The following is a 23,674-nucleotide window of genomic DNA, read 5'->3' as shown; positions in this document are numbered from 1 at the left end:
TGTGATTGGCACCCATTATTGTTGACTCTGAATTTAGATATTTAAATTGTCGTTAACAAGTATTTAAAGGCCTTTGATAGAACATGAAGAAGAAAAAAACGAATTGTTTAATGATTTAACTACCATTAGAAATCAATTTCCATAAATAATTAAATTATCAAATTGAGTTGCGGGACATGCAACTTTAAAGGACTTCTAGAGAAAAGCTCCTTTTGATTTACCTTTTATTTAGGAATATTATTTTACCTATTCGCTGGATACAAACAAGAGAATCGTTTGTGGGAAAAAAAGAGAATTGGAGTCAGAGTTTTTTTGGAGTCAATCTTACATTTTATTTCCGCTTATGATCTGCAATCGTTGATGGTTACGATGGTAAAAAAGACTGATTTCTATTCATTAGGCAGTTCTTTACCTCGGTTTTAAGGTATAAAAAGAGAAAGATATATGAATACAAATTTGTTTTAAAGAATTCATGGTTGTTTTTAAAAGTAATAAATTGATAATAACGTACTAATAATAGTTAATTTCAGCTGTTAGATTTGAATTCATTTTAGACAAATATATAAAAATAAAATAAAAGGAGAAACTATGTTAAACATACTGCCCCCCTTGGTCTATTTAGACCAAAAAAAAAAACTAAAGGGCTTGACTTAATTGTTCCAAAGTCCACAAAGCGATGTCTAAGATTTGCTTTGGATTGGTTACTGATCGATTCTTACATCTATTGGAATTATCTAAAGTTTGTGTCTTGACTGTTTTTGGTGGATTATTGGTGACTCGTCCTTGCTTATTGCCATATTTCATTTTTGGTCGTCGTTTCTCATTCTGATTGATGTTTATGTGAAGTATTGTATGGTGATATTTACCACATCGTTTACAATTGGTACTGGACGTGCATTTATTAGTAGAGTGCGAACGTGCAAGGCAGTTAAAACAATAGTTGAGTCGGCGGGCTAATTTTCGACGTTCTTCAACATCCTTGGCCAAAAATCGTTTGCAAAAGCGAAGTGGATGTAGCTTTCCGCATATCTTGCATTGACGAATCATTTCATTTTTAGGTGCCCTGTGAATTTTGGAATATAATAATTTAATTAATAACTGAAATATGCAAGTGAGAATAATTTGAGTTTATGGTGATTATAACAATTTGGAGTTGTTATAACGATATGTACGATAGGTATACTTATGAATTATAGTAATATCGAGAGTTTTTCGATTTGGTGGAGATCACTTCGATGTCTCTGTAGGGAGAATGCATAGCTTTGAGATTGGTCTTGTTAAAACTCCGTTTTGGGTACGTAATTCGACTGTTCTAACAAATCCGTCTGATCCTGGGTGGATGTGGGTAATTCTCCCTAATCTCCACTCGCATGGTGGTAAAAGTTCATCTTTTAGAACAACTATTTGGCCAATTTGTACATTGGCTTGGGGTTTTTGCCATTTGTATCTTTGTTGCAAATCTAGCAGATAATCCCGTTTCCATCGTCGTGCAAATTCGTATTGGAGGGTTTTTAATTTTTCCCATCGATCGTGCAGTGGTATTGAGGTATTATCCGTTTCTGGCATAGCAACCATTGGCGCACCACGAAGAAAGTGACCTGGCGTTAAGGCGAGAATTTCATGCGGATCATCTGTCATAGGAGTCAACGGACGAAAATTGAGGATGGACTCTATGCGGGCCAAAAGGGTTGAAAATTCCTCAAAGGTACACTTTCTATTTTGAGTTACTTTTTTAAAGTGTATTTTAAATGATTTAACCCCGGCCTCCCAGAGTCCCCCCATATGCGGGGCGTTGGGTGGTATGAAAAACCATTGAAAACCATGGGAGGTGTATTTCTCTGCTATATCACAAGCCACTGCTTGTATGAATCGCTTAAATTCATCCTTAATGGAACGTTCTGCCCCTACAAAGTTGGTGCCATTGTCGGAGTATACTTTTTGAGGCAAACCTCTACGAGCAACAAATCGGGTGAAGGCTGCTTGGAAGGAGGCTGTCGATAAATCAGAGCATACCTCAAGGTGAATTGCTTTTGTGCTGAAGCATATGAAAATACATGCATAACTTTTGTGGTAAGGAGCTTGACGCAAAATGGAAGTTTTTATAGGAAATGGGCCAGCAAAATCTAATCCCGTCACAGTAAATGGTAGCGAGAACCTACTTCTATTTTCTGGCAGTGCTGCCATTATTTGCGATTGCACCATGTGTTTATAGATAACGCATACTTTGCAACTACGAATGTGTTTCTTAACCGCTGATCTGAGTCGAGATATGTAAAATTCTTCGCGAATAGTTCTGAGCATTAAACTTTGTTCGGCATGCATCAAAAGCTTGTGCGTAAAATCTATAAACAATTTGCAAAATTTCGACTGCACCGGAAGAATGATTGGGAAACGTTGTTTAAATGGTAATTCAGAATTGGAAATTCGACCATTAATTCGAATAATACCGCTTTCATCAATAAAGGGGTTTAATGGATAAAGAGGACTCTTTTTGTGAACTTTTCGGGATGATACTAAGGAAGAATATTCCTTATAAAAGAAACTTTTCTGAGTTAGCACAATTAAGCGATTTCGAGCATCTTGAAACTCCGCATGTGTAACAGTTTTGTTATTAAGTGGCGTTGTGGGTTGACTTTTGTTTGAGATACGCTTATAAAAGCGAAATATATAAGCTGTGACCCTTATAGCCTTCTCCCAGCCCGAGAATCTTTCCAATAAATCATCGTTTTCGACAAAACTATGAAATACTTCTATTTTTCTAGCCTCGGGGGGGTTTTCAAAATCTGTCTGGCCCTTTGGCCACGTTTCGGGATTGTTAACAAGCCATGCAGGACCGTGCCACCATAATGAATTCCCGATTAAATCATTTGGATGACAACCCCGAGAGCCTAGATCGGCAGGATTTTCTGCAGATCTTACATGACGCCACGAACAGTTACCAACATTCTGTATAATTTGAGCAGTCCTGTTGGCGACATAGGTCTTCCATGTGCAGGGAGGCTTTTCTAGCCAACTAAGCACAATTGTGGAATCACACCATAAAAACACCTCATGGTTTTTAGTGGGTAGTTCAGATAATATCTTGCTGATGAGTTTTGATAAAAGAACGGCTCCACATAATTCCAATCGAGGAAGGCTAATTGGATCTATTGGAGCTACTTTGGTTTTGGACACTAATAGATTTGAACTTATATTGACACCGTTTTGTGTCCGTAAGTACACTACTGCGCAATATGCCTTTTCGGAGGCGTCGCTAAAACCGTGCACTTGTGTTATATATTCGGGGGCAAAGTTTACCCAACGTGGAATTTCTATTTGGGGTATGAGAGAGAGACTTTCGACAAATGAATTCCACTTACTCAATGTGTTGGGTTTCACACATTCATCCCATTTCGTGCCTTCCAGCCAAAGTTGCTGAAGTAACATTTTTGACTGAATTATGATTGGGGATATCCATCCAGCGGGGTCGAATAGCTTGGATGCATCTGACAGAATTTTTCTCTTTGTGATAGGGGACACAATAGCAGGAGGCGTTATTTTATAAGAAAAGCTGTCGGATAAGGCATTCCATTGGATGCCGAGCGTTTTTGTGGAGCTTGTTTCCTGGAATTTCAAAAAATTCGAATCAAGAAGATTTTCTGTTGGGATCGAGGCCAAAATATCTGGCGAATTTGAAGTTATCTTCTTTAGAGGAAAACTAGCAGTTTTTAATAGAGCTATCAATTGAAAAAGAGAAGCTCGGGTGGAGCTCAAATCATGTCCGCCGGACAATATGTCATCAACATATGTTTCTTTCATGAGAATAGAAGCAGCTTGGGGAAACTCACTCATTGAGTCTCGAGCAAGTTGGATAAGTGTCCTTATTGCTAAATATGGAGCGCTGCTTACTCCAAAAGTAACCGTCGTTAGGGCATAATCCTTCACGGGGCAAACAGGAGTAGGCCGGAAAAGGATTCTTTGAAAAGGAGTATCTTCTTCATGGACTCGTATTTGGCGGTACATCTTTTCGATGTCACCACTAAATACGTATTTATAAAGACGCCAATTCAATATGAGAGTCATCATATCCGATTGAAGAGTGGGACCGACGTAGAGAACGTCATTTAAAGAATTTCCAGATCCAGATTTTTTTGACGCATTAAAAACTATGCGAACTTTTGTGCTTCGACTTTCAGGTCTGATTACCGCGTGGTGGGGTAGGTAAAAAGACATATATTTACCTCGTGAATATATTTCACGAGAATCTGTGGGTTTCATATGGCCTAGTGAGAGATATTCCGACAAAACATTCTGATATGTCTCTTCCATGGCAGGTTTGGATCGGAGAGATTGTTCCATTCTAATATATTGCACGAACGCGTGCGATCTAGAAGAGCCGAGCGAAAGTTCATGTGGAAACTCAGGCTTGAACGGTAATTTAACCACATATCGCCCATCTAAATCGCGGATTGTTGTCCTTTCGTATAATGATTCGCAATATTCGTCTTCTTTAGTTATAGAAGGACGAGATGGGACCTCTTCTAGCTCCCAAAAAAGTCTTAATTGGGTTGATATGGGGTCTTCTGTCGTTTCAGAAGCCTGTAATGAAAACGAGGATACTGTTTGTGTTTTAACGGGGCCACTTATTATCCACCCAAATATTGTTGCTTGAGCTATGAGTGAATTGCAAACTGTTTTCACTCCACACAACATAATTTTCGGTATTGCGTTGCTTCCAATCAAAAGATCGACTTGGCCTGGTTTATAGAATAATGGATCTGCTAAGTCTATATCTTTAATGCCGTCAAACGAAAATTGTGACGAAGGAAACGAGAAATTGGGTAAAAGCCGTGTGATTTTGGGAACAACAATAGCATTTACTTCTATTGTTCGATTGTGGGTTTCGGAGTACAATTTCATCGTACAGACAGAATTCGAGTTACCAATTATACTTCCGCCCATTCCACGAATTTGGAAGTTCTTGGACTCAGTGGGTAACCGAAGCTTCTGTTGTAGCCTTCGGGACACAAAAGTTTTTTCCGATCCCTGATCAATAAAAGCACGGGCTGAAAATGTTTCCCCCAAATGGGAAATTTTCACAATAGCTGTTGGGAGCAATGTGTTTTCGGAAGAAGCTGATGGGTCTGCAATGAAATGGGATGCAATTTGAGTTTGTGTGACACATGCGGGAATTTCTTCTGGTTGTGGAGGAGCAATAGTGGTATTGCTGACAGTTGTGGGATTGGCAACTGTATAATGCAAAAGTGTATGATGATCCTTCTTACACTGAGCGCAAACGAATTTGCTTTTACACTCTTTTCGGAGATGAGTGTATGAGAGGCAGTTTAAGCAAATTTTGTTTGAAAATGCAAATTCATTTCGAGCTCTAGGCTCAAGGGCTTTAAATTGAGGGCAATGTTTTAAAGCATGATTCATTTTACAAAATTTGCAGGGAAATTGTTGGTTTCCCTCTGTAGTAAAAGTGTGAGTTTCCAAATTCTTTCTTTTGGCGTTAGGTTTACCACCTTGAATGCAATTCAATCGTTCCACAACCTCATATCGATTGGTGAGAAATGTGTCCATTTCGGACCATTTTGGTAACTCTCTATGAGACTTTAGGGATTGTTCCCATAGAGCTAGTGTGTCATGAGGTAGTTTTGTTGAGCAAACATAAACTAAGATTGGATCCCAATCGTTAGTCGGAATACCTTGAGCCTTGAGAGATGCTAGGCAGTCATTAATGGTAATTTGTATCTCTTGGATTGATTCGCTGCTTTCCGTGAGAACAGGCTCGAGATTGAGGAGTATTTTTAACTGATTGTCAACCAGTATGCGTTTATTTTCATACCGGGATTTGAGAGCCTCCCAGGCTAATGAAAAATTTTCCCCACATAGATTGTATTTCTTTACTATGGTGGCGGCCTGACCTTTAACTTTAAGGCGAAGGTGGTACAATTTTTGAACCGCGGACAACTTGGGATGTTCACCATACACGGCGGTGAACATGTCCCTGAATGCGGGCCACTCCTCATAGCCTCCGTAAAATATCTCCGTATCGCACGGGGGAACTTTGATACAAGAGAATGATTTATCTTGTGCGTGGGATTCTTCGAAATTGTGATTCGAACTGAAATTTGTGGGTTCTATTAAAGCTTTCTGAGCGTCAAGTATCTCAGATTTGCACTTATGAAACTGCTTTGTACAATTTGCATATTTTTCCCTCGCAGACTCTAACAACCGTCTTTTCTCGGTGTCCTCATTCTTGAGGTTTGCGAGATCGGTTGTACACAATCTCCGGTATGATTTTTGTACTGTGCTCCAACGATCGTGAAGATCCTGAAGAGTGACTTCCAAGAGGGTGTCCGTCAGAACACCACTCTTTTCAAAATCAGCACAAAACGTGAAAAGGTCATCCGAATCAAAAATGAAATCTTCCATGGCAAAATGAATATACTATTAGTAAAGAGTGGACTGTATCGGATATATTTCGACCGAGATTTGTCGATATTACAGAAAAAGTAAAATTCTCTTTTCTGCTTAAAAAATGCTTAATTTTCAACCGCAAAAAGATCACTTTCAGAAGGAAAATATTTTATCACTATATTAATTTATTCAGTTTTCATACGTAATCCAAAATCAGGAATTGGTAACAATTAAATTTCCGCACTTGACCAATTTCTTATTGATATTTCAAACGATCTTTATGGATTGATTTACCCTTCTAATACCAATGGAAAGGATAATTCTTTTTGACAAAAATTCCAGAAATGTATATTCAAAACTTTTTGTGTGTTTGATTTCTTTTTTTTTTCACTGTGCTTAAATCTGCGAAAACAGACCTATTGTGAGAATTTTGTTTTCTTCTTATAATTTGAAAGAGCGCCTGGCCGTACAAACACACATACAGAATATACTCTACACTTTTTATATTTTTAATTGCAAAGGGAGTGATCACAAGAGAATGGGTGAAACTGTCATCTATATTTAAGAGAATAAGGAGAGACTCTTTTTTATATTTATATATATCGTAAATAAAGAGATGTTGAGATAAATGTTTCAAGACTTAAAAAGAGTTGATGAATATCGTGTGACTTAATACCATTCGATATTTCGTTATCGAAAAGATAATATTTATTAAAAGTTCATGGAATGAGAAATGAATATGATAAAATCAAATTTTATGAACTTACAGGTTTCGATTTTATATTGGGATTTTATATTGGGAATCGATGGTTCAATATTGATTAGTTATTCCGCTGGAAGATGAAGTTATCCAATTTTTATATGTTATATTTATCTATTCCTTATGTTCACTTTCTTTCATTTTGGATTATTTCATATGAAATGGAATTTTATGTAAACACGTGGAATTTCGTATTTCTTTTGTTTTATTTTGGTTTCACTTGTACTTAAAGAAAAGCCGCAATCGTCATGCTAACACATATTTTTTTTTCAAGAAAGGTAGAATGTAAAAACCGTTATACACGAAGCCTTTTCATTGGGGTTTCTCAGCCCGAAATGAATAATTCTTTCAAATGTACAGTTAATACCTTATATTTCATAAAATTTTCAATGATTCGTTTTCCAAAAAAATACAATTTTTTCTGAAAACTCGCGTAATTTGGGACTATGCACCCGCGAAAGTCTTTATTGATCGATTTTAATCAGAATTTCCCAAATATATAACTAATTACGAATTCTTTATAATTAGCACAATTTATTGCAGCATTTTCGTTTCTTTTCACAAAATTTTACGTCTTTCGTATCCAAAATACCGATTTTTCGTATTATTTTTTTGAAGACCACGCGGTTTAATGGAAGTGGGAGAAAGACTGATACGTCAATTAAGCCAAACTGGGAGTGTAAGCTTAAGAAACAGAGACGTTCGCTAATAATGACCAGTGATGATTATTTTAGAATACTACAGGTAGCTGTCCAAAGACGCACGAAGGACCATGTTTAATGATTTAACTACCATTAGAAATCAATTTCCATAAATAATTAAATTATCAAATTGAGTTGCGGGACATGCAACTTTAAAGGACTTCTAGAGAAAAGCTCCTTTTGATTTACCTTTTATTTAGGAATATTATTTTACCTATTCGCTGGATACAAACAAGAGAATCGTTTGTGGGAAAAAAAGAGAATTGGAGTCAGAGTTTTTTTGGAGTCAATCTTACATTTTATTTCCGCTTATGATCTGCAATCGTTGATGGTTACGATGGTAAAAAAGACTGATTTCTATTCATTAGGCAGTTCTTTACCTCGGTTTTAAGGTATAAAAAGAGAAAGATATATGAATACAAATTTGTTTTAAAGAATTCATGGTTGTTTTTAAAAGTAATAAATTGATAATAACGTACTAATAATAGTTAATTTCAGCTGTTAGATTTGAATTCATTTTAGACAAATATATAAAAATAAAATAAAAGGAGAAACTATGTTAAACACGAATAAATTCAAATTTGTTTCCTAGAATCAAGTATGCAGAACTCAAATTTAAAAAAGAATGGTGTCGTTAAAGTATCTTTACTGCAATTCTCTTTTTTGACTCGAAATCAATACAAAAATCATTAGTAACCTGGCATGTTTTTTTCAGTGTGGGAACACCTGTAGGATTTTTAGTTTAGTCGGACTTTTGTTATGCCTTTATTTTTTGTTTTTTTTTTTTGGCTTCATTACGAGAGAAAATCATCATTTCGCTTAGTTAGTTTTTTCCAAAAACTTATGCAATTGCTTTGATAAATTATCTCAATTTAAAGACATCCGTTAATCAAAAAATTCACTTTCTTCAAAAATAAACTAAAATTGAGACAGTGAACATTTACGATTTCCTACTCAGGCTGACTGCTTTGTATAACTTCATCAAACACCACTATGATGAAGTGTGATTGGAATAGTTTAGCGCCTTAAGCAAAGTCTGTGAAGATTGCATGACTATATTCCAAAACAAGCTTATTGTGCCCCCAATATTAAAACGCTAAAAACGTTTAAATGAAACTCATTAACCGATGCTGGTTGGTGAAGAACGTGGAGATGATTATCTCTCTGTGCGATCCATTAGTTGCTGTTGGCATTTTGCAGCTCACTATTATGCCATTAAAATTTGTACTGGGATGTGATACTGCATTCGATAGCCATATTAAGTAATTGATGGATTTACAAATGATACATGTAAATGGTAAACTCCTCCTTCCAACGAAGCCATACAAAGCTACAATATCAGCCAGATTACCACCAATACTCAGTATGCAGGATCATATCCTTTTCAAGAAATTCTCTAAAACCACTTTTTAAAATTCGTGTGTCACCTTTTATTGCGCAAGTTACACTTTTTTTTAGCCACTTTTGACAGTGTTCGAGCTCAAAGCTAAAATCATGTGATATCGAAAGTGATAGCTTCAGTAAGGTTGCCCATATTTCTGTTTCAGTATCTCAGAACTTTCCTATACGTGATATCTTTTAATGCGTGACACAAAATTAGGATTATAAGTTAAATCATTAAGATGCCATTGATGACGAACACAAATCTTGCTCTAAATTTAGTCGACTAAAACAATTGCCTCTATTACAAGAGCCTCATCAGCTTAGTAGGCACTTCCTTGAATACAAATTCAAATGTTGTTGTCTAAGACCTAAAGTGTTCACCTACTATTCACATGTTCACATATTCTCAAATATAGTCATAGCTTTACGTTATTCATATGAGTGAACGTGTAAAAAGCTAATGGCATTTGAAGTAAAGACACCTTATCAGTAATGGACTCATTTGACGCCACTGGCATCGGTTACGTTTGCTTTGTTTTTCCTACTGCTCCATTTGTATATGGGCTTAGTTGGAAATTTTGTTGTGACGCAGACATTTGAAGATATGAATTGGATAGAGTATTATGCCACATAAAAACCCTTAACTATTATGATTATTATTATTGTTAAAGTTAGGGATGCCAGATCAGAATGACATTTCGATATTAGGGTAAAGGGAATTACGGTATTTAAGACAGGGAAATTACAGGAAATAAGCCTATGGATTGACTTTTAAGCTTAGGCTAGGATAGGTGGCAGCCCGATGTATCAGGCTCACTTAGACTAAAGGATTATGCGGTCAAAATTTGGTCAAGGGAAAACGCGTGTAAATCGGTGAACTCATTTATTTAAAAAATCAAATTAAATTTCTTTTTCAAGTTCAATTAGTATAAAATTCAGGAAAAATATTCAGTTAGGCTTTCGCTTTTCCAAATCCGAATTGCCGGGCCTCACGCTTGACACCTGCCATCAGATTTTGTACAGCCACCTTGTCCACCTTCTTCGCCGCAGAAAGCCAGTTTGCCTTGAACTGCTGCTCGTCCTTAGCAGTTTTTTTAGTCTTCTTTAGATTCCGCTTGACAATAGCCCAGTATTTCTCAATTGGGCGGAGCTCTGGCGTGTTGGGAGGGTTCTTGTCCGTGGGAACCACCTGCACGTTGTTGGCGGCGTACCACTCCTTGGCCTTTTTACCGTAATGGCAAGATGCCAAATCCAGCCAAAACAGTACGGAACAACCGTGTTTCTTCAGGAAAGGCAGCAGACGTTTATTCAAACACTCTTTCACGTAAATTTCTTGGTTGACAGTCCCGGAAGCTATGAAAATGCTGCTTTTCAATCCACAGGTACAGATGGCTTGCCAAACCAAATATTTCTTTGAGAACTTTGACAGTTTTATGTGCTTGAAAATATCTGCTACCTTTCCCCTTACTTTTGCTGTATAAAACTCCTGTCCCGGAAGCTGCTTGTAGTCGGCTTTGACGTAGGTTTCGTCGTCCATTACCACGCAGTCAAACTTCGTCAGCATCGTCGTGTACAGCCTCCGAGATCGCGCTTTGGCCGTCGTATTTTGTTTATCATCGCGATTTGGAGTCACTACCTTCTTGTAAGTCGATAGTCCGGCTCGTTTTTTGGCTCGATGCACGGTTGTAGACGATACACCCAGCTTATTTGCGGCATATCGGAGAGAGAGGTTAGGGATTCGCTTTGTCGTCTCAGCGGCTTCCGGTTTTCGATTTCCCCCCAATCCAGACTTCCTGGCTGTCGACAAAAGTTCCCCAAACACTTTAATTACATTTGTAACGGTTGATTTGGCAACTTTTAGCGATTTTGCCAGCCAGCTTTGCGTGCGAGTAGCTCGGATTTTCGCGATGCGCGAGCAAAATTTTGCTACGCTGCTCTTCTTGCTTGGACGGCATTTTGACAACTGAAGAGTGAATTCCAAAATCAAAATAGGAGCAACATTCTACACACACACACCTTCAAAATGAGGGGTGTTCAGGTTTTTTAAATGCAAAATTGAAAGAAATACGTCAAGTTCATATTGACCAAATGTTGACCGTATCACCCTTTATTCAGTCCATTGTGATACCACATTGGTGAACTTTTCTCTTATCACTGAGTGCTGCCCGATTCCATGTTAAGCTCAATGGCAAGGTACCTCCTTTTTATAGCCCAGTCCGACCGGCGTTCCACATTGCAGTGAAACCACTTAGAGAAGCTTTGAAACCCTCAGACATGTCACCAGCATTACTGAGGTGGGATAATCCACCGCTGAAAAATATTTTTGGTGTTCGGTCGAAGCAGGAATCGAACCCACGACCTTGTGTATGCAAGGCGGGCATGCTAACCATTGCACCACGGTGGCTCACATCGATATAAGAACACCATGTACCAAATTTCAACCAGATCTGATGAAATTTGCTCCTCCTAGAGCATCCGCAAGCCAAATCTGGAGGACGGTTTACACCGGGGCTATACGTAAACGTGGTCATTTGCAATACCATCCCATCTACTACTACTTGTGCCAAGTTTCAAGGCGATAGCTTGTTTCGTTTGGAAGTTAGCGTAATTTCCACAGACGGACGGAAATAACTAGATCGACTCAGAATTTCACCACGACCCAGAATATATATACTTTATGGGGTTTTAGACTAATATTTCGATGTGTTACAAACGAATGACAAAGTTAATATACCCCCATCCTATGATGGAGGGCATAAAAACGGGAAAAAAAATTAGACACAAATGAAGTAAAAAGTTTTACTAAGCATGTCCGTCCGTCTGTTGAAATCACGCTAACTGCCGAACGAAATAAGCTATCGACTTGAAACTTGGCACAAGTTATTGTTATTGATGTAGGTCGGATGGTATTGCAAATGGGCCATATCGGACCACTTTTACGTATAGCCCCCATGTAAACCGACCCCCAGATTTGGCTTGCGGAGCCTCTTGGAGGAGCAAAATTCATCCGATCCGGCTGAAATTTGGTACTTGGTGTAAGTATATAGTCTCTAACAACCATGCAAAAATGGGTCCATATCGGTCCATAATTATATATAGCCCCCATATAAATCGATATCCAGATTTGACCTCCGGAACCTCTTGGAGGAGCAAAATTCATCCGATTCGATTGAAATTTGGTACATTGCGGTAGTATAGGGCCGCTAACTGTCATGCAAAAATTGGTTCATATCAGTCTATAGTTATATATAGCCGATGGCCAATCATACAAAAATTGGTCCAAATCGCCAAAAATAATCCACCAAAATTTTATTTCTATATGAAATTTTGTCAAAATTTTATTTCTATAGAAAATGTTGTCAAAATTTTATTTCTATAGAAAATTTTATCAAGATTTTATTTCTATAGAAAATTTTGTTAAGATTTTATTTCACCTCCTGAGTCGATCTCCGTCCGTCTGTCCATGTATTTGTTGTTCACAGGATTCCGGTCGCAATTATTAACCGATTTTGATGAAATTTGGTACAGCGAGTTTTTTGGGCACAAGGACGAACGCTATTGAATTTGGAGGAAATCGGATCAAATTTAGATATAGCTCGCATATATATGTATCGCCCGATTTCGACAAATGGGGTCATGTTGCGCGTTTTTTCAAACGGATCGTCACCAAATTTGGCAAAAGGTAATCTTTTCCATCGCTCTTCAAGTCTGCAAAATTTCATCCAAATCGGTTCAGATTTAGATATAGCTCTTATATATATGTATCGCCCGATTTTCCAAAATTTGGCCACAAAACCTTTATTTATCAAACGATCTTACTCAAAGTTGGCTAAATATAATCTTCTGTAGCACTTACTATATGTGCAAAAAATCATCGAAATCGGTTCCGATTTAGCTATAGCTCCCATATATATGTACCGCCCGATTTTTCTAAATTTGGCCATAAAACCCTTATTTATTAACCGATCTTACTAAAAGTTGGCTAGATCCAGTCCTCTATAGTACTAACTATAAGTGCAAAATTTCATCGAAATCGGTTCAGATGTAGATATAGCTCCCATATATGTATCACCCGATTTTGAAAAATTCGCCCCTAATAACCTTATGTTTGACCATCCAAGCCTCATTTCTTAATCGATCTTACTCAAATCTTGCACAAGGTAACCTTTTGTGTTATTAATCAAACCCTCAAAATATTATGCAAAGTGGTTCAGATTTAGATATAGCTTCCATGTATATGCATCGCTCGATTTTCCCAAATTTGGTCATAGTACTCTTATTTATTAACCAATGTTACTCAAATTTCAAATTTTTATGTACTAGCCGATCGTACTTATACGTACTTGTAGCTCTTACATAAGAATATTGCTCGATTTTTACAAATTTGTATTTATTACCCACACTAATTTAACGATTTTCTCTTTTTATACCCTTCACCACTACTGTGGTTCAGGGTATAATAAGTTTGTGCATTTGTATGTAACGCCAAGAAGGAGTAATCATATACCAACCTTTTAGTATACGGATCGGCTTAGAATTAAATTCTGAGTCGATTTAGCGATGTCCGTCTGTCTGTCTGTCCGTCTCTCTGTCTGTCTGTCTGTCTGTCTGTTGATGTATTTTTGTGTGCAAAGTACAGCTCGCAGTTTTAGTCCGATTGTCCTAAAATTTGGTATAGGGTCCTGTTTCGGCTCAAAGACGATCCCTATTGATTTTGGAAAAAATCGGTTCAGATTTAGATATAGCTGCCATATATATTTTTCACCGATCTGGTCATAATTAGCGTGTATATCAACCGATCTTCCTCAAATTCCGTACATCCGAATATTTTATGAGTCTCGAAAAACTTGCAAAATATCAGCAAAATCGGTTCAGATTTAGATATAGCTCCCATATATAGCTTTCGCCCGATTTACACTCATTTGCCCACAGAGGCCAATTTTTTGCTCCGATTTAGTTGTCATTTTGCATAGGGAGTAGAATTAGCGTTGTAACTATGCGTGCCAAATTTGCTTGAAATCGGTTCAGATTTAGATATAGCTCCCATATATATGTTTTTCTGATTTCGACAAAAATGGTCAAAATACCAACATTTTCCTTGTAAAATCGCCACTGCTTAGTCGAAAAGTTGTAAAAATGACTCTAATTTTCCTAAACTTCTAATACATATATATCGAGCGATAAATCATAAATAAACTTTTTCGAAGTTTCCTTAAAATTGCTTCAGATTTAAACGTTTCCCATATTTTTTACTAACATTGTGTTCCACCCTAGTGCATTAGCCGACTTAAATTTTGAGTCTATAGATTTTGTAGAAGTCTATCAAATTCTTCCAGATCGAGTGATATTTAAATGTATGTATTTGGGACAAACCTTTATATATAGCACCCAACACATTTGACGGATGTGATATGGTATCGAAAATTTAGATCTACAAAATGGTGCAAGGTATAATATAGTCGGCCCCGCCCGACTTTAGACTTTCCTTACTTGTTTAATAATGGGTTCAATATTAGTGACATACTAACTCCGTAGGCGGAATATCAACACAGCCAGTGTTGCTAGAAGTAGGGGAAATTCCCTATATGTAGGGTTTTTCTAATATTTAGCGTCTTGTAGGGACGTAGGGCCACAATGTAGGACATTTTCACTCAACACAATTTGTAATAATTTTTACATTTTGGTGGCTCTAGAGGAGGAAATTAGAAGCCGGCAAGGCTTGATCTTTAACAATGTGTGGTAAACTTTATTCCTGTAGAGAATTTTGTCAACATTTTATTTCTATAGAACATTTTGTCAAAATTGTATTTCTATAGAAATTTTTTTCAAAATATTATTTCTATAAAAAAATTTCTCAAAATTTTATTTCTTTTCAATTATTCTCAAAATTTATTTCTATAGAAAAATTTCTCACAAAAATTTGTTTATAGAAACTTTTTCCAAAATTTTATTTTTATAGAGATTTAACAAAAAAGATTACTAATTTGGGTAGAATTCTACCAACTCTGGCAACCGTGGTGGTAATACAAATTTATATTCTAAGTTATATACGTTGCATATTCATGTTTTAAGATAATAAAGTACTTAGAACCATTTTTGTTTTGTAAAATTTTTTAAATTTCATGAAAAATATAGTAGGGAAAATTGTTTGAGAATGTATGGGAAAGTAGGGAAATTTTTTTGTCCTTGTAGGGTAAACCGAACATTTTCCCTGGCAACATTGACTATGAGCTATAGTCAGATTGACACAAAGCACCCATAGACATGTACCCCTTAATTTTCTTAAATATGCAACTGCGGTTTATCTCCCAGACCTATATGTTACCCCACAAATGCTTATGATTACTAATTCTGTAATGGTGGTTTAGGGTATGATATAGTCGGCCCGCCCGACTTTCTACTTTACTTACTTGTTTTTTGAGTGCACTTGCCAGTTTCGGTAACGACACTCCTACTCCATTGACATTCTTAAATGACAATGTTTTCTTCTATTTTATATTGTAATCAATCGAGTGTCATTAACATGCCATCGGCGTAAAATGGTTTTCATTTCGTTTAAATTGAACGGATGTACCTACCACCAATGGCTATGGAAAAATGTATAAATGGAAGCATGCATACATTACCCTCTGGAGTATTGTGATGGATTACAATCGATAGACATGTTTTAAATGATGTGGAGTAAATATGTATGATGGAATGGATTTACAGATCAAAAATTCACATCTTAGGATGGATAACACGAAATGGTATATTTGGATTCAATAAGAGCAAATAGGGCAAAAGGTCCTACTGTAGAAAATTGGCATATTCCAAAACTCTTTCAGGTATTAAACTTAAACCTAATTGAATTACAAAAGCTATGATTCTCATGACATATTAAAAGTCTAAACATTCACAAATCATTTTATTAATAATTCTTGAAGCATATTTCTCAATACACGCAAAAAAATAATTCTTTCCTCCCAAACGAAATTTTAGACAAACAAAGTTCGTTTCTTATTTGCTTCTCGCTGTAAGGAAGTGTATTTGGGAGAAAAGTATATACTTTTTGTGATAAACGTTTATACTTTTCCAGTATGTAAAAACAATTTCATAAGGACAAACTCAAAAAAAAAAAAAAAAACAAGTAAGTAAAGTAGAAAGTCGGGCGGGGCCGACTATATCATACCCTAAACCACCATTACAGAATTAGTAATCATAAGCATTTGTGGGGTAACATATAGGCCTGGGAGATAAACCGCAGTTGCATATTTAAGAAAATTAAGGGGTACATGTCTATGGGTGCTTTGTGTCAATCTGATTATAGCTCATAGTCAATGTTGCCACGGAAAATGTTCGGTTTACCCTACAAGGACAAAAAAAGTTCCCTACTTTCCCATACATTCCCAAACAATTTGCCCTACTTTATTTTTCGTTAAATTTAAAAAAAAATTACAAAACAAAAATGATTCTAAGTACTTTATTATCTCAAAACATGAATATGCAACGTATATAACTTAGAATATAAATATGTGTTACCACCACGGTTGCCACAGTTGGTAGAATTCTACCCAAATTAGTAATCTTTTTTGTAAAATCTCTATAAATATAAAATTTTGGAAAAAGTTTCTATAAACAAATTTTTGTGAGAAATTTTTCTATAGAAATAAAATTTTGAGAAAAAATTCTATAGAAATAAAATTTTGAGAAAAAATTCCACAGAAATAAAAGTCTTCTGTTTTTTCGAGCTTGAGATCGGTATATATTTATGTATTATTTTCTTTCAATATTTCGCAATTTCTTTGAATTGCTTCTTCAGGAAATATGTATATCGTCTAAACACTTATTCTTATTGGAGTCAGCGAAACATCACTGCTCTCGTCAGGTTTCATTATTGCACAGAAATAAAATTTTGAGAAAATTTTTTATAGAAATGATATTTTGAAAAAAATTTCTACAGAAATACAATTTTGACAAAATGTTCTATTGAAATCAAATGTTGACAAAATTCTCTACAGGAATAAAGTTTACATATAGGGAATTTCCCCAACTTCTGGCAACACTGGCTGTGATGATATTGCGCCTACGGAGTTAGTATGCCACTAATATTGAGCCCATTATTAAAAAAGAGAAAATCGTTAAATTAGTGTGGGTAATAAATACAAATTTGTAAAAATCGAGTAATATTCTTATGTAAGAGCTACAAGTACGTATAAGTACGATCGGCTAGTACATCAAAATTTGAAATTTGAGTAACATTGGTTAATAAATAAGAGTACTATGACCAAATTTGGGAAAATCGAGCGATGCATATATATGGAAGCTATATCTAAATCTGAACCAATTTGCATAATATTTTGCGGGTTTGATTAATACCACAAAAGGTTACCTTGTGCAAGATTTGAGTAAGATCAGTTAAGAAATGAGGCCTGTATGGTCAAACATAAGGTTATTAGGGGCGAATTTTTTAAAATCGGGTGATACATATATGGGATCTATATCTACATCTGAACCGATTTCGATGCAATTTTGCACATATAGTTAGTACTATAGAGGACTGGATCTAGCCAATTTTTAGTAAGATCGATTAATAAATAAGGGTTCTACGGCCAAATTTGGGAAAATCGGGCTATACATATATATGGGAGCTATATCTAAATCTGAACCGATTTCGATGATTTTTTGCACATATAGTTAGTGCTATAGAAGACTACATTTAGCCAAATTTGGGTAAGATCGGTTGATATATAAGGGTTTTATGGCCATATTTAGAAGAATCGGGCGGTACATATATATGGGAGCTACAGCTAAATCTGAACAGATTTCGATGATTTTTTGCACATATAGTTAGTGCTATAGAAGATTAAATTTAGCCAACTTTGAGTAAGATCGGTTGATAAATAAAGGTTTTGTGGCCAAATTTGGGAAAATCGGGCGATACATATATATGAGAGCTATATCTAAATCTGAACCGATTTGGATGAAATATTGCAGACTTGAAGGGCGATGGAAAAGATTGCCTTTTGCCAAATTTGGTGACGATCCGTTTGAAAAAACGCGCAACGTGACCCCATTTGTCGAAATCGGGCGATACATATATATGGGAGCTATATCTAAATTTGATCCGATTTCTTCCAAATTCAATAGCGTTCGTCCTTGTGCCCAAAAAACTCCCTGTACCAAATTTCATCAAAATCGGTTAATAATTGCGACCGGAATCCTGTGAACAACAAATACATGGACAGACGGACGGACGGACACCAAGCGCTAGAGCGACTCAGGAGGTGATTCTGAGTCGATCGGTATATATTTTATGGGGTCTAAAATCAATATTTCTGGTAGGCACATTTTTAGCCGATCAAACTTATTATACCCTGACCACTATGTGGTTTAGGGTATAAAAACATTGTTTTCTTGCTAATTGCATTTTCCCTCACATCTTTCTCACATCCACGATGTTTTTTAGTTCTTAACACCTTTTCCTGTAATACCAACAATGTAGAAGAAATTATACGATTTTATAAATTTTAAAATTTTTTTTACCTTTCGCCTGGACGGAGAATCGAACCGCGGACCATGCACTTTGTAAGCCAACACTCTAACTACTGAGCTATGTACCTGTTATGGTCATCAATAGATAAATATCCATATAAGTTATATTTATATAGCATAGCTTGCGGCGCCTACGAACCGAATAAACAAAGTTTATTTAACAGAAACAAACGTGTAGTTTGGCACCGTGGTGCAGTGGTTGCTACGTCCGACTTGCATGCCAAGGGTCGTGGGTTCGATCCCTGCTTCGACCAAAGTTTTTTTTTGTTTTTTTTTTTTTTTTACATATATTCCAGATATGTTCGGAAGATTCCGAAAAAATGTTCAACATTACATTGTAGTATATAAAATTTTGAATTGTAAAATGTGTCTTATTAAAGACCTAAAGTCAGAAAAGAACAGTGTTTGATAAAAACGAAATGGACTGTGTTGTTGTTTCTAAAATAACTTTTTTTATTGAAAAAATAAAAATTTTGTAACAAACGAATTTTTTTGGTGATAAAAGTTTAAAATTTTCGAAGCAATTCAAAAAACTCTAACAAAAGAAAAACGTTTTCGGTACACGTTTTCCAAACGTTTTTTTCTTTGCGTGTAGAACTTTTCTATTTCTGACAAAGACAAAATACAATCTTTCATTTCAATTAATTCGAAACAAACCAAAGATTATTCGAATAACTATGTGAGATGCTCTCCTTCTTATGGCAACGAACATTTGAATGAATCAATTCACCATTGCCTTAAGCCATAAACCAATTTGTTATTAATTAAAATTTTGTATTCATTTGTCATTGTGACATTTGATGTCATTGCCGAGTAGATTGCCTCAACAGCCCCTTCGGGAAGGATGTCATCTTATTTAAATCCCACTTCTTAAGCTCAGAACTCAAGAGAAGGCACTTTGAAGAAAACTAATTACATTTTAAAGCACTTAAGTGTGGTGATACGTTAAATAAACTTCTGTGTTTGAATGAACCACAAAAGATTTTCTTGGACTAAGTCAAAACCGTACTCAGAAACCTAAGTCAAAACCGCATAGAAACAAAATAAATCAACTTTTGTTATTTTATGCTGTAGGTATGGAAAATTCGGAATATATTAACAAAACATGGAAAAATGGAAACAAAAGAGTTTTGAATTTTTGGGGCACTGTTCTGCATCAAATTGTTGATAATTTGAAATATGATATATTAAAACAATGTCTCACCCAAAAAGCTATGAAATACAAATTTTAAATATAACTTGGAATAAATTTGACATTGGTTTAATAACCCTTCCAAGCATTACAAAGGTTGTTTATATCCCCATCGCTTTCATAACCGGTTGGCTAATAAGTCTCCGGTCTGACACATAGATGGCGTCGCTAGTATTAAATGCATATTATTTTTATATAGTACCAACCTTCAAATGATTCTTGTCAAAATTTGACTTCTGTAAGCGTCTGTAGAGCGTCTTTTGTGAAGCAACTTTTGTTATTGTGAAAAAAAAATGAAAAAAAAAGAAATTTCGTGTTTTGATAAAATACTGTTTTCTGAAGGGAAAAAATACGGTGGAAGCAAAAATTAGCTTGATAATGAGCTTCCGGACTCTGTCCCAGGGAAATCAACAATAATTGATTGGTATACAAACTTCAAGCGTGGTGAAATGAGCACGGAGGATGGTGAACGCAGTGGACGCCCGAAAGAGGTGGTTACCGACGAAAACATCCAAAAAAATCCACAAAATGATTTTGAATGACCGTAAAATGAACTTGATCGAGATAGCAGAGGCTTTAAAGATATCAAAGGAACTTGTTGGTCATATCATTCATCAATATTTGGATATGCGGAAGGTCTGTGCAAAATGGGTGCCGCGCGAGCTCACATTTGACCAAAAACAACAGCGTGTTGATGATTCGTAATACACCCGAGTTTTTCCGTCGATATGTGACAATGGATGAAACATGGCTCCATCACTACACTCCTGAGTCCAATCGACAGTCGGCTGAGTGGACAGCGACCGGTGAACCGTCTCCGAAGCGTGGAAAGACTCAAAAGTCCGCTTGCAAAGTAATGGCCTATGTTTTTTGGGATGCGCATGGAATAATTTTTATCGATTATCTTGAGAAGGGAAAAACCATCAAGAGTGACTATTATATGGCGTTATTGGAGCGTTTGAAGTTCGAAATCGCGGCAAAAGAACCCCATATGAAGAAGAAAAAAGTGTTGTTCCACCAAGACAACGCACCGTGCCACAAGTCATTGAGAACGATGGCAATAATTCATGAATTGGGCTTCGAATTGCTTCCCCACAAACCGTATTCTCCAGATCTGGCCCCCAGCGACTTTTTCTTGTTCTCAGACCTCAAAAGGATGCTCACAGGGTAAAAATTTGGCTACAATGAAGAGGTGATCGCCGAAACTGAGGCCTATTTTGAGGCAAAACCGAAGGAGTACTACCAAAATGGTATCAAAAAATTGGAAGGTCGTTATAATCGTTGTATCGCTCTTGAAGGGAACTATGTTGAATAATAAAAACGAATTTTGGCAAAAAAAATGTGTTTTTCTTTGTTAGACCGGGGACTTATCAGCCAATCTGTTAAATGGCTATGTACCTTACGGAATCCATGTTGATGGAGCGCAGCTGGAAAATTCTCCACAAGGCTGGGGAGGAGTAGTGCCCCAAGTGTTGTGCCTACTGGCGAGAGAAGGGATTTCGGTCTGTACGATTCACCTTTACTCGATTCACCCTACCCATCTTCCAGACATCGGGTATAATGAGTGATTCCAAGGACAAATTCAGGAGTCTGGTCAGGTACTCAACTCCCAGTATTCGAAGATGCTTCAGCATTAGCATTGAAATTGTGGTCCAGTGCCGTGGGTGGTCTCGCGTCGTTGATGACATTGGTAACCTCGGCTGTGGTAAATTGTGGTGTGTCATCGGCTCGTCGGTATGCGACGAGTGGCTCTCCTTTTCGCTCTATCACTGCTCGACAAGGTTAGGTAAGGTTAGGTGGCAGCCCTATGAATCAGGCTCACTTAGACTATTCAGTCCATTGTGATACCACATTGGTGAACATTTCTCTTATCACTGAGTGCTGCCCGATTCCATGTTAAGCTCAATTACAAGGGACCTCCTTTTTATAGCCGAGTCCGAACGGCGTTCCACATTGCAGTGAAACCACTTAGAGAAGTTTTGAAACCCTCAGAAATGTCACCAGTATTACTGAGGTGAGATAACCCACCACTGAAAAACTTGTTGGTGTTCGGTCGAAGTAGGAATCGAACCCACGACCTTGTGTATGCAAGGCGGGCATGCTAACCATTGCACCACGGTGGCTCCCCTATCACTGCTCGACAAACTGTCGGTTGAAAATCTCGCTCATCTCTTCGGATCAGTAACCGTCACGTCGCCAAAGGTGACTGCGATCCCATCATCCCTTGTGGTGGGGTTCGAGAGGGCTCTCACTGTTAACCACAATTTACCAGATCCTGGACCTAAGTTATATTGTTGCAGGTGCTCTAACCAAGTGTTCCACTTGTGCTCGTCGACTACCTTACTAATCTCTAGATTCAGTTCACTGATTCTAGGATCAGCAGAGTTAGCACGACGGCGTTCATCACGCGCGTCTGCAAGTCCCGCCGCTTCGGCAGGGAAATTGGGTCTCACTTGGGCAATTCGACCAGCGGATATGAAGCGAGCTGCTGCTGCGTTGATGATGTCCCGGAACACCCTCTGGGAAACATGAACATGAGAGGGGGACGGGAGCTCACTGTAGCGGCGATCTGTGTATTCTCTGAAGCCTTCCCTGTTGGCTTCCTTTTGGTTGATAAATGACCGACGTTCAGAGGTTATGAAATCGGAGGGTCGATTAATGGTGAGAATTATGGGGAGGTGGTCTGATCCCAATGAAATGACGGGTTGCCAGGAAACGTCATTTATCAGACCTGGCGGCGCTAAAGATAAATCTGACGAACTGCTGCAATCACCCATAATTCTCGTGCGGGGCTCTTCGTTTACCGTGCAAAATGTGGAGTCATCTATTTGCTCTGCCAAAGCTATGGATCTCTGGTCATTACCTAGGAGACAATGCCAAAGTTCATGGTGGGCATTAAAGTCTCCTGGCACCAATAGGTTATGTATGCACAACAGCCACTCAATGTTTTGGGCTATAACCTGCAGCACAGCTACCAACCGGCGGTATATACACATTGTATAGCTCTATATAAGCAGCCCCAGACTTGACTGCTACCCCCATACATTCCATATACGGGTCACTAGTGTCTGGCACAAGCGGGGTAGGTCTATACTTTACGGACCGGTGTAAAATGAAAGCCAGGCCACCACCTCCACTTCTTGTGCGATCCTTTCGTAGCACATTGTATCCATCACAATGGCGTAGTCTGCAGGTGGAATTCAGCTTAGTTTCCTGGATCGCCGCGACCTTTATCCTTTTCCGATTCATAAAGTCCACGATCTCACTAATCTTACCTCGGAGCCCAAAACCGATGCACTATCAAAACTAATACAACAATATTGGGGGTAAGATGCTGTGGTGGAGAATATTGTTGTACGGGAGATGTCGAGGGTTCGTATAGTCTGACGACCCACTGCTGCTATCGTTGGAAGTGCTCCCACTCCAAGCACCGGTTACACCTCACCGAAACCGAACGGTGGTGGATTAGGTTTCGGCAGACTGAACAGTACCATCGCCCGGGATTTCCTCTATGCCGGCTCGGACCAATAGCAAACGGAGAAGGCTCCCCGGGATGCACCTTCTCCAACACAAAAATACGGACGAAACAACACGTATACTGATGTGGCAGCAGCTGGCCAATGGGTGGGATCCATCGGGTCAATCCGGTACGAAGAACCCGCCGCCGTGGGTTTAGGGTATAAAAACAAAAACTGTTCGGGT

At 37.5% G+C, this 23,674-nt stretch overlaps 2 protein-coding genes across 2 annotated transcripts in view; both read right to left on the bottom strand.

Moving 5' to 3' along the window:
• The window catches only part of Epac (Exchange protein directly activated by cAMP), a 388,669-nt gene that overhangs the window by 134,492 nt on the left and 230,503 nt on the right, over positions 1-23,674 (bottom strand). The window lies entirely within an intron of this gene.
• Positions 637-6,417, bottom strand: LOC142239978 (uncharacterized). The gene is made up of 2 exons (XM_075311705.1): positions 1,367-6,417; positions 637-1,063 (listed from the first exon to the last, which is right to left on the bottom strand). The coding sequence occupies exons 1-2, from the start codon at positions 6,415-6,417 to the stop codon at positions 637-639; spliced, it is 5,478 nt and encodes a 1,825-aa protein (XP_075167820.1).

This window comes from Haematobia irritans, chromosome 5, assembly GCF_050003625.1.
Source record: "Haematobia irritans isolate KBUSLIRL chromosome 5, ASM5000362v1, whole genome shotgun sequence".
Taxonomy (NCBI): Eukaryota; Metazoa; Arthropoda; class Insecta; order Diptera; family Muscidae; genus Haematobia; species Haematobia irritans.
Note: the sequence above shows the minus strand (reverse complement) of the source record. Positions and strands in the feature narration are given on the sequence as shown.

Bases quoted from the DNA above. Each gene is read 5' to 3' on its own strand.
- LOC142239978 (XM_075311705.1), bottom strand. From the start codon at position 6,417: ATGGAAGATTTCATTTTTGATTCGGATGACCTTTTCACGTTTTGTGCT. The intron at 1,064-1,366 runs GTGGAGATTAGG...CAAAATTCACAG, and splicing joins GAACTTTTACCACCATGCGA to GGCACCTAAAAATGAAATGA.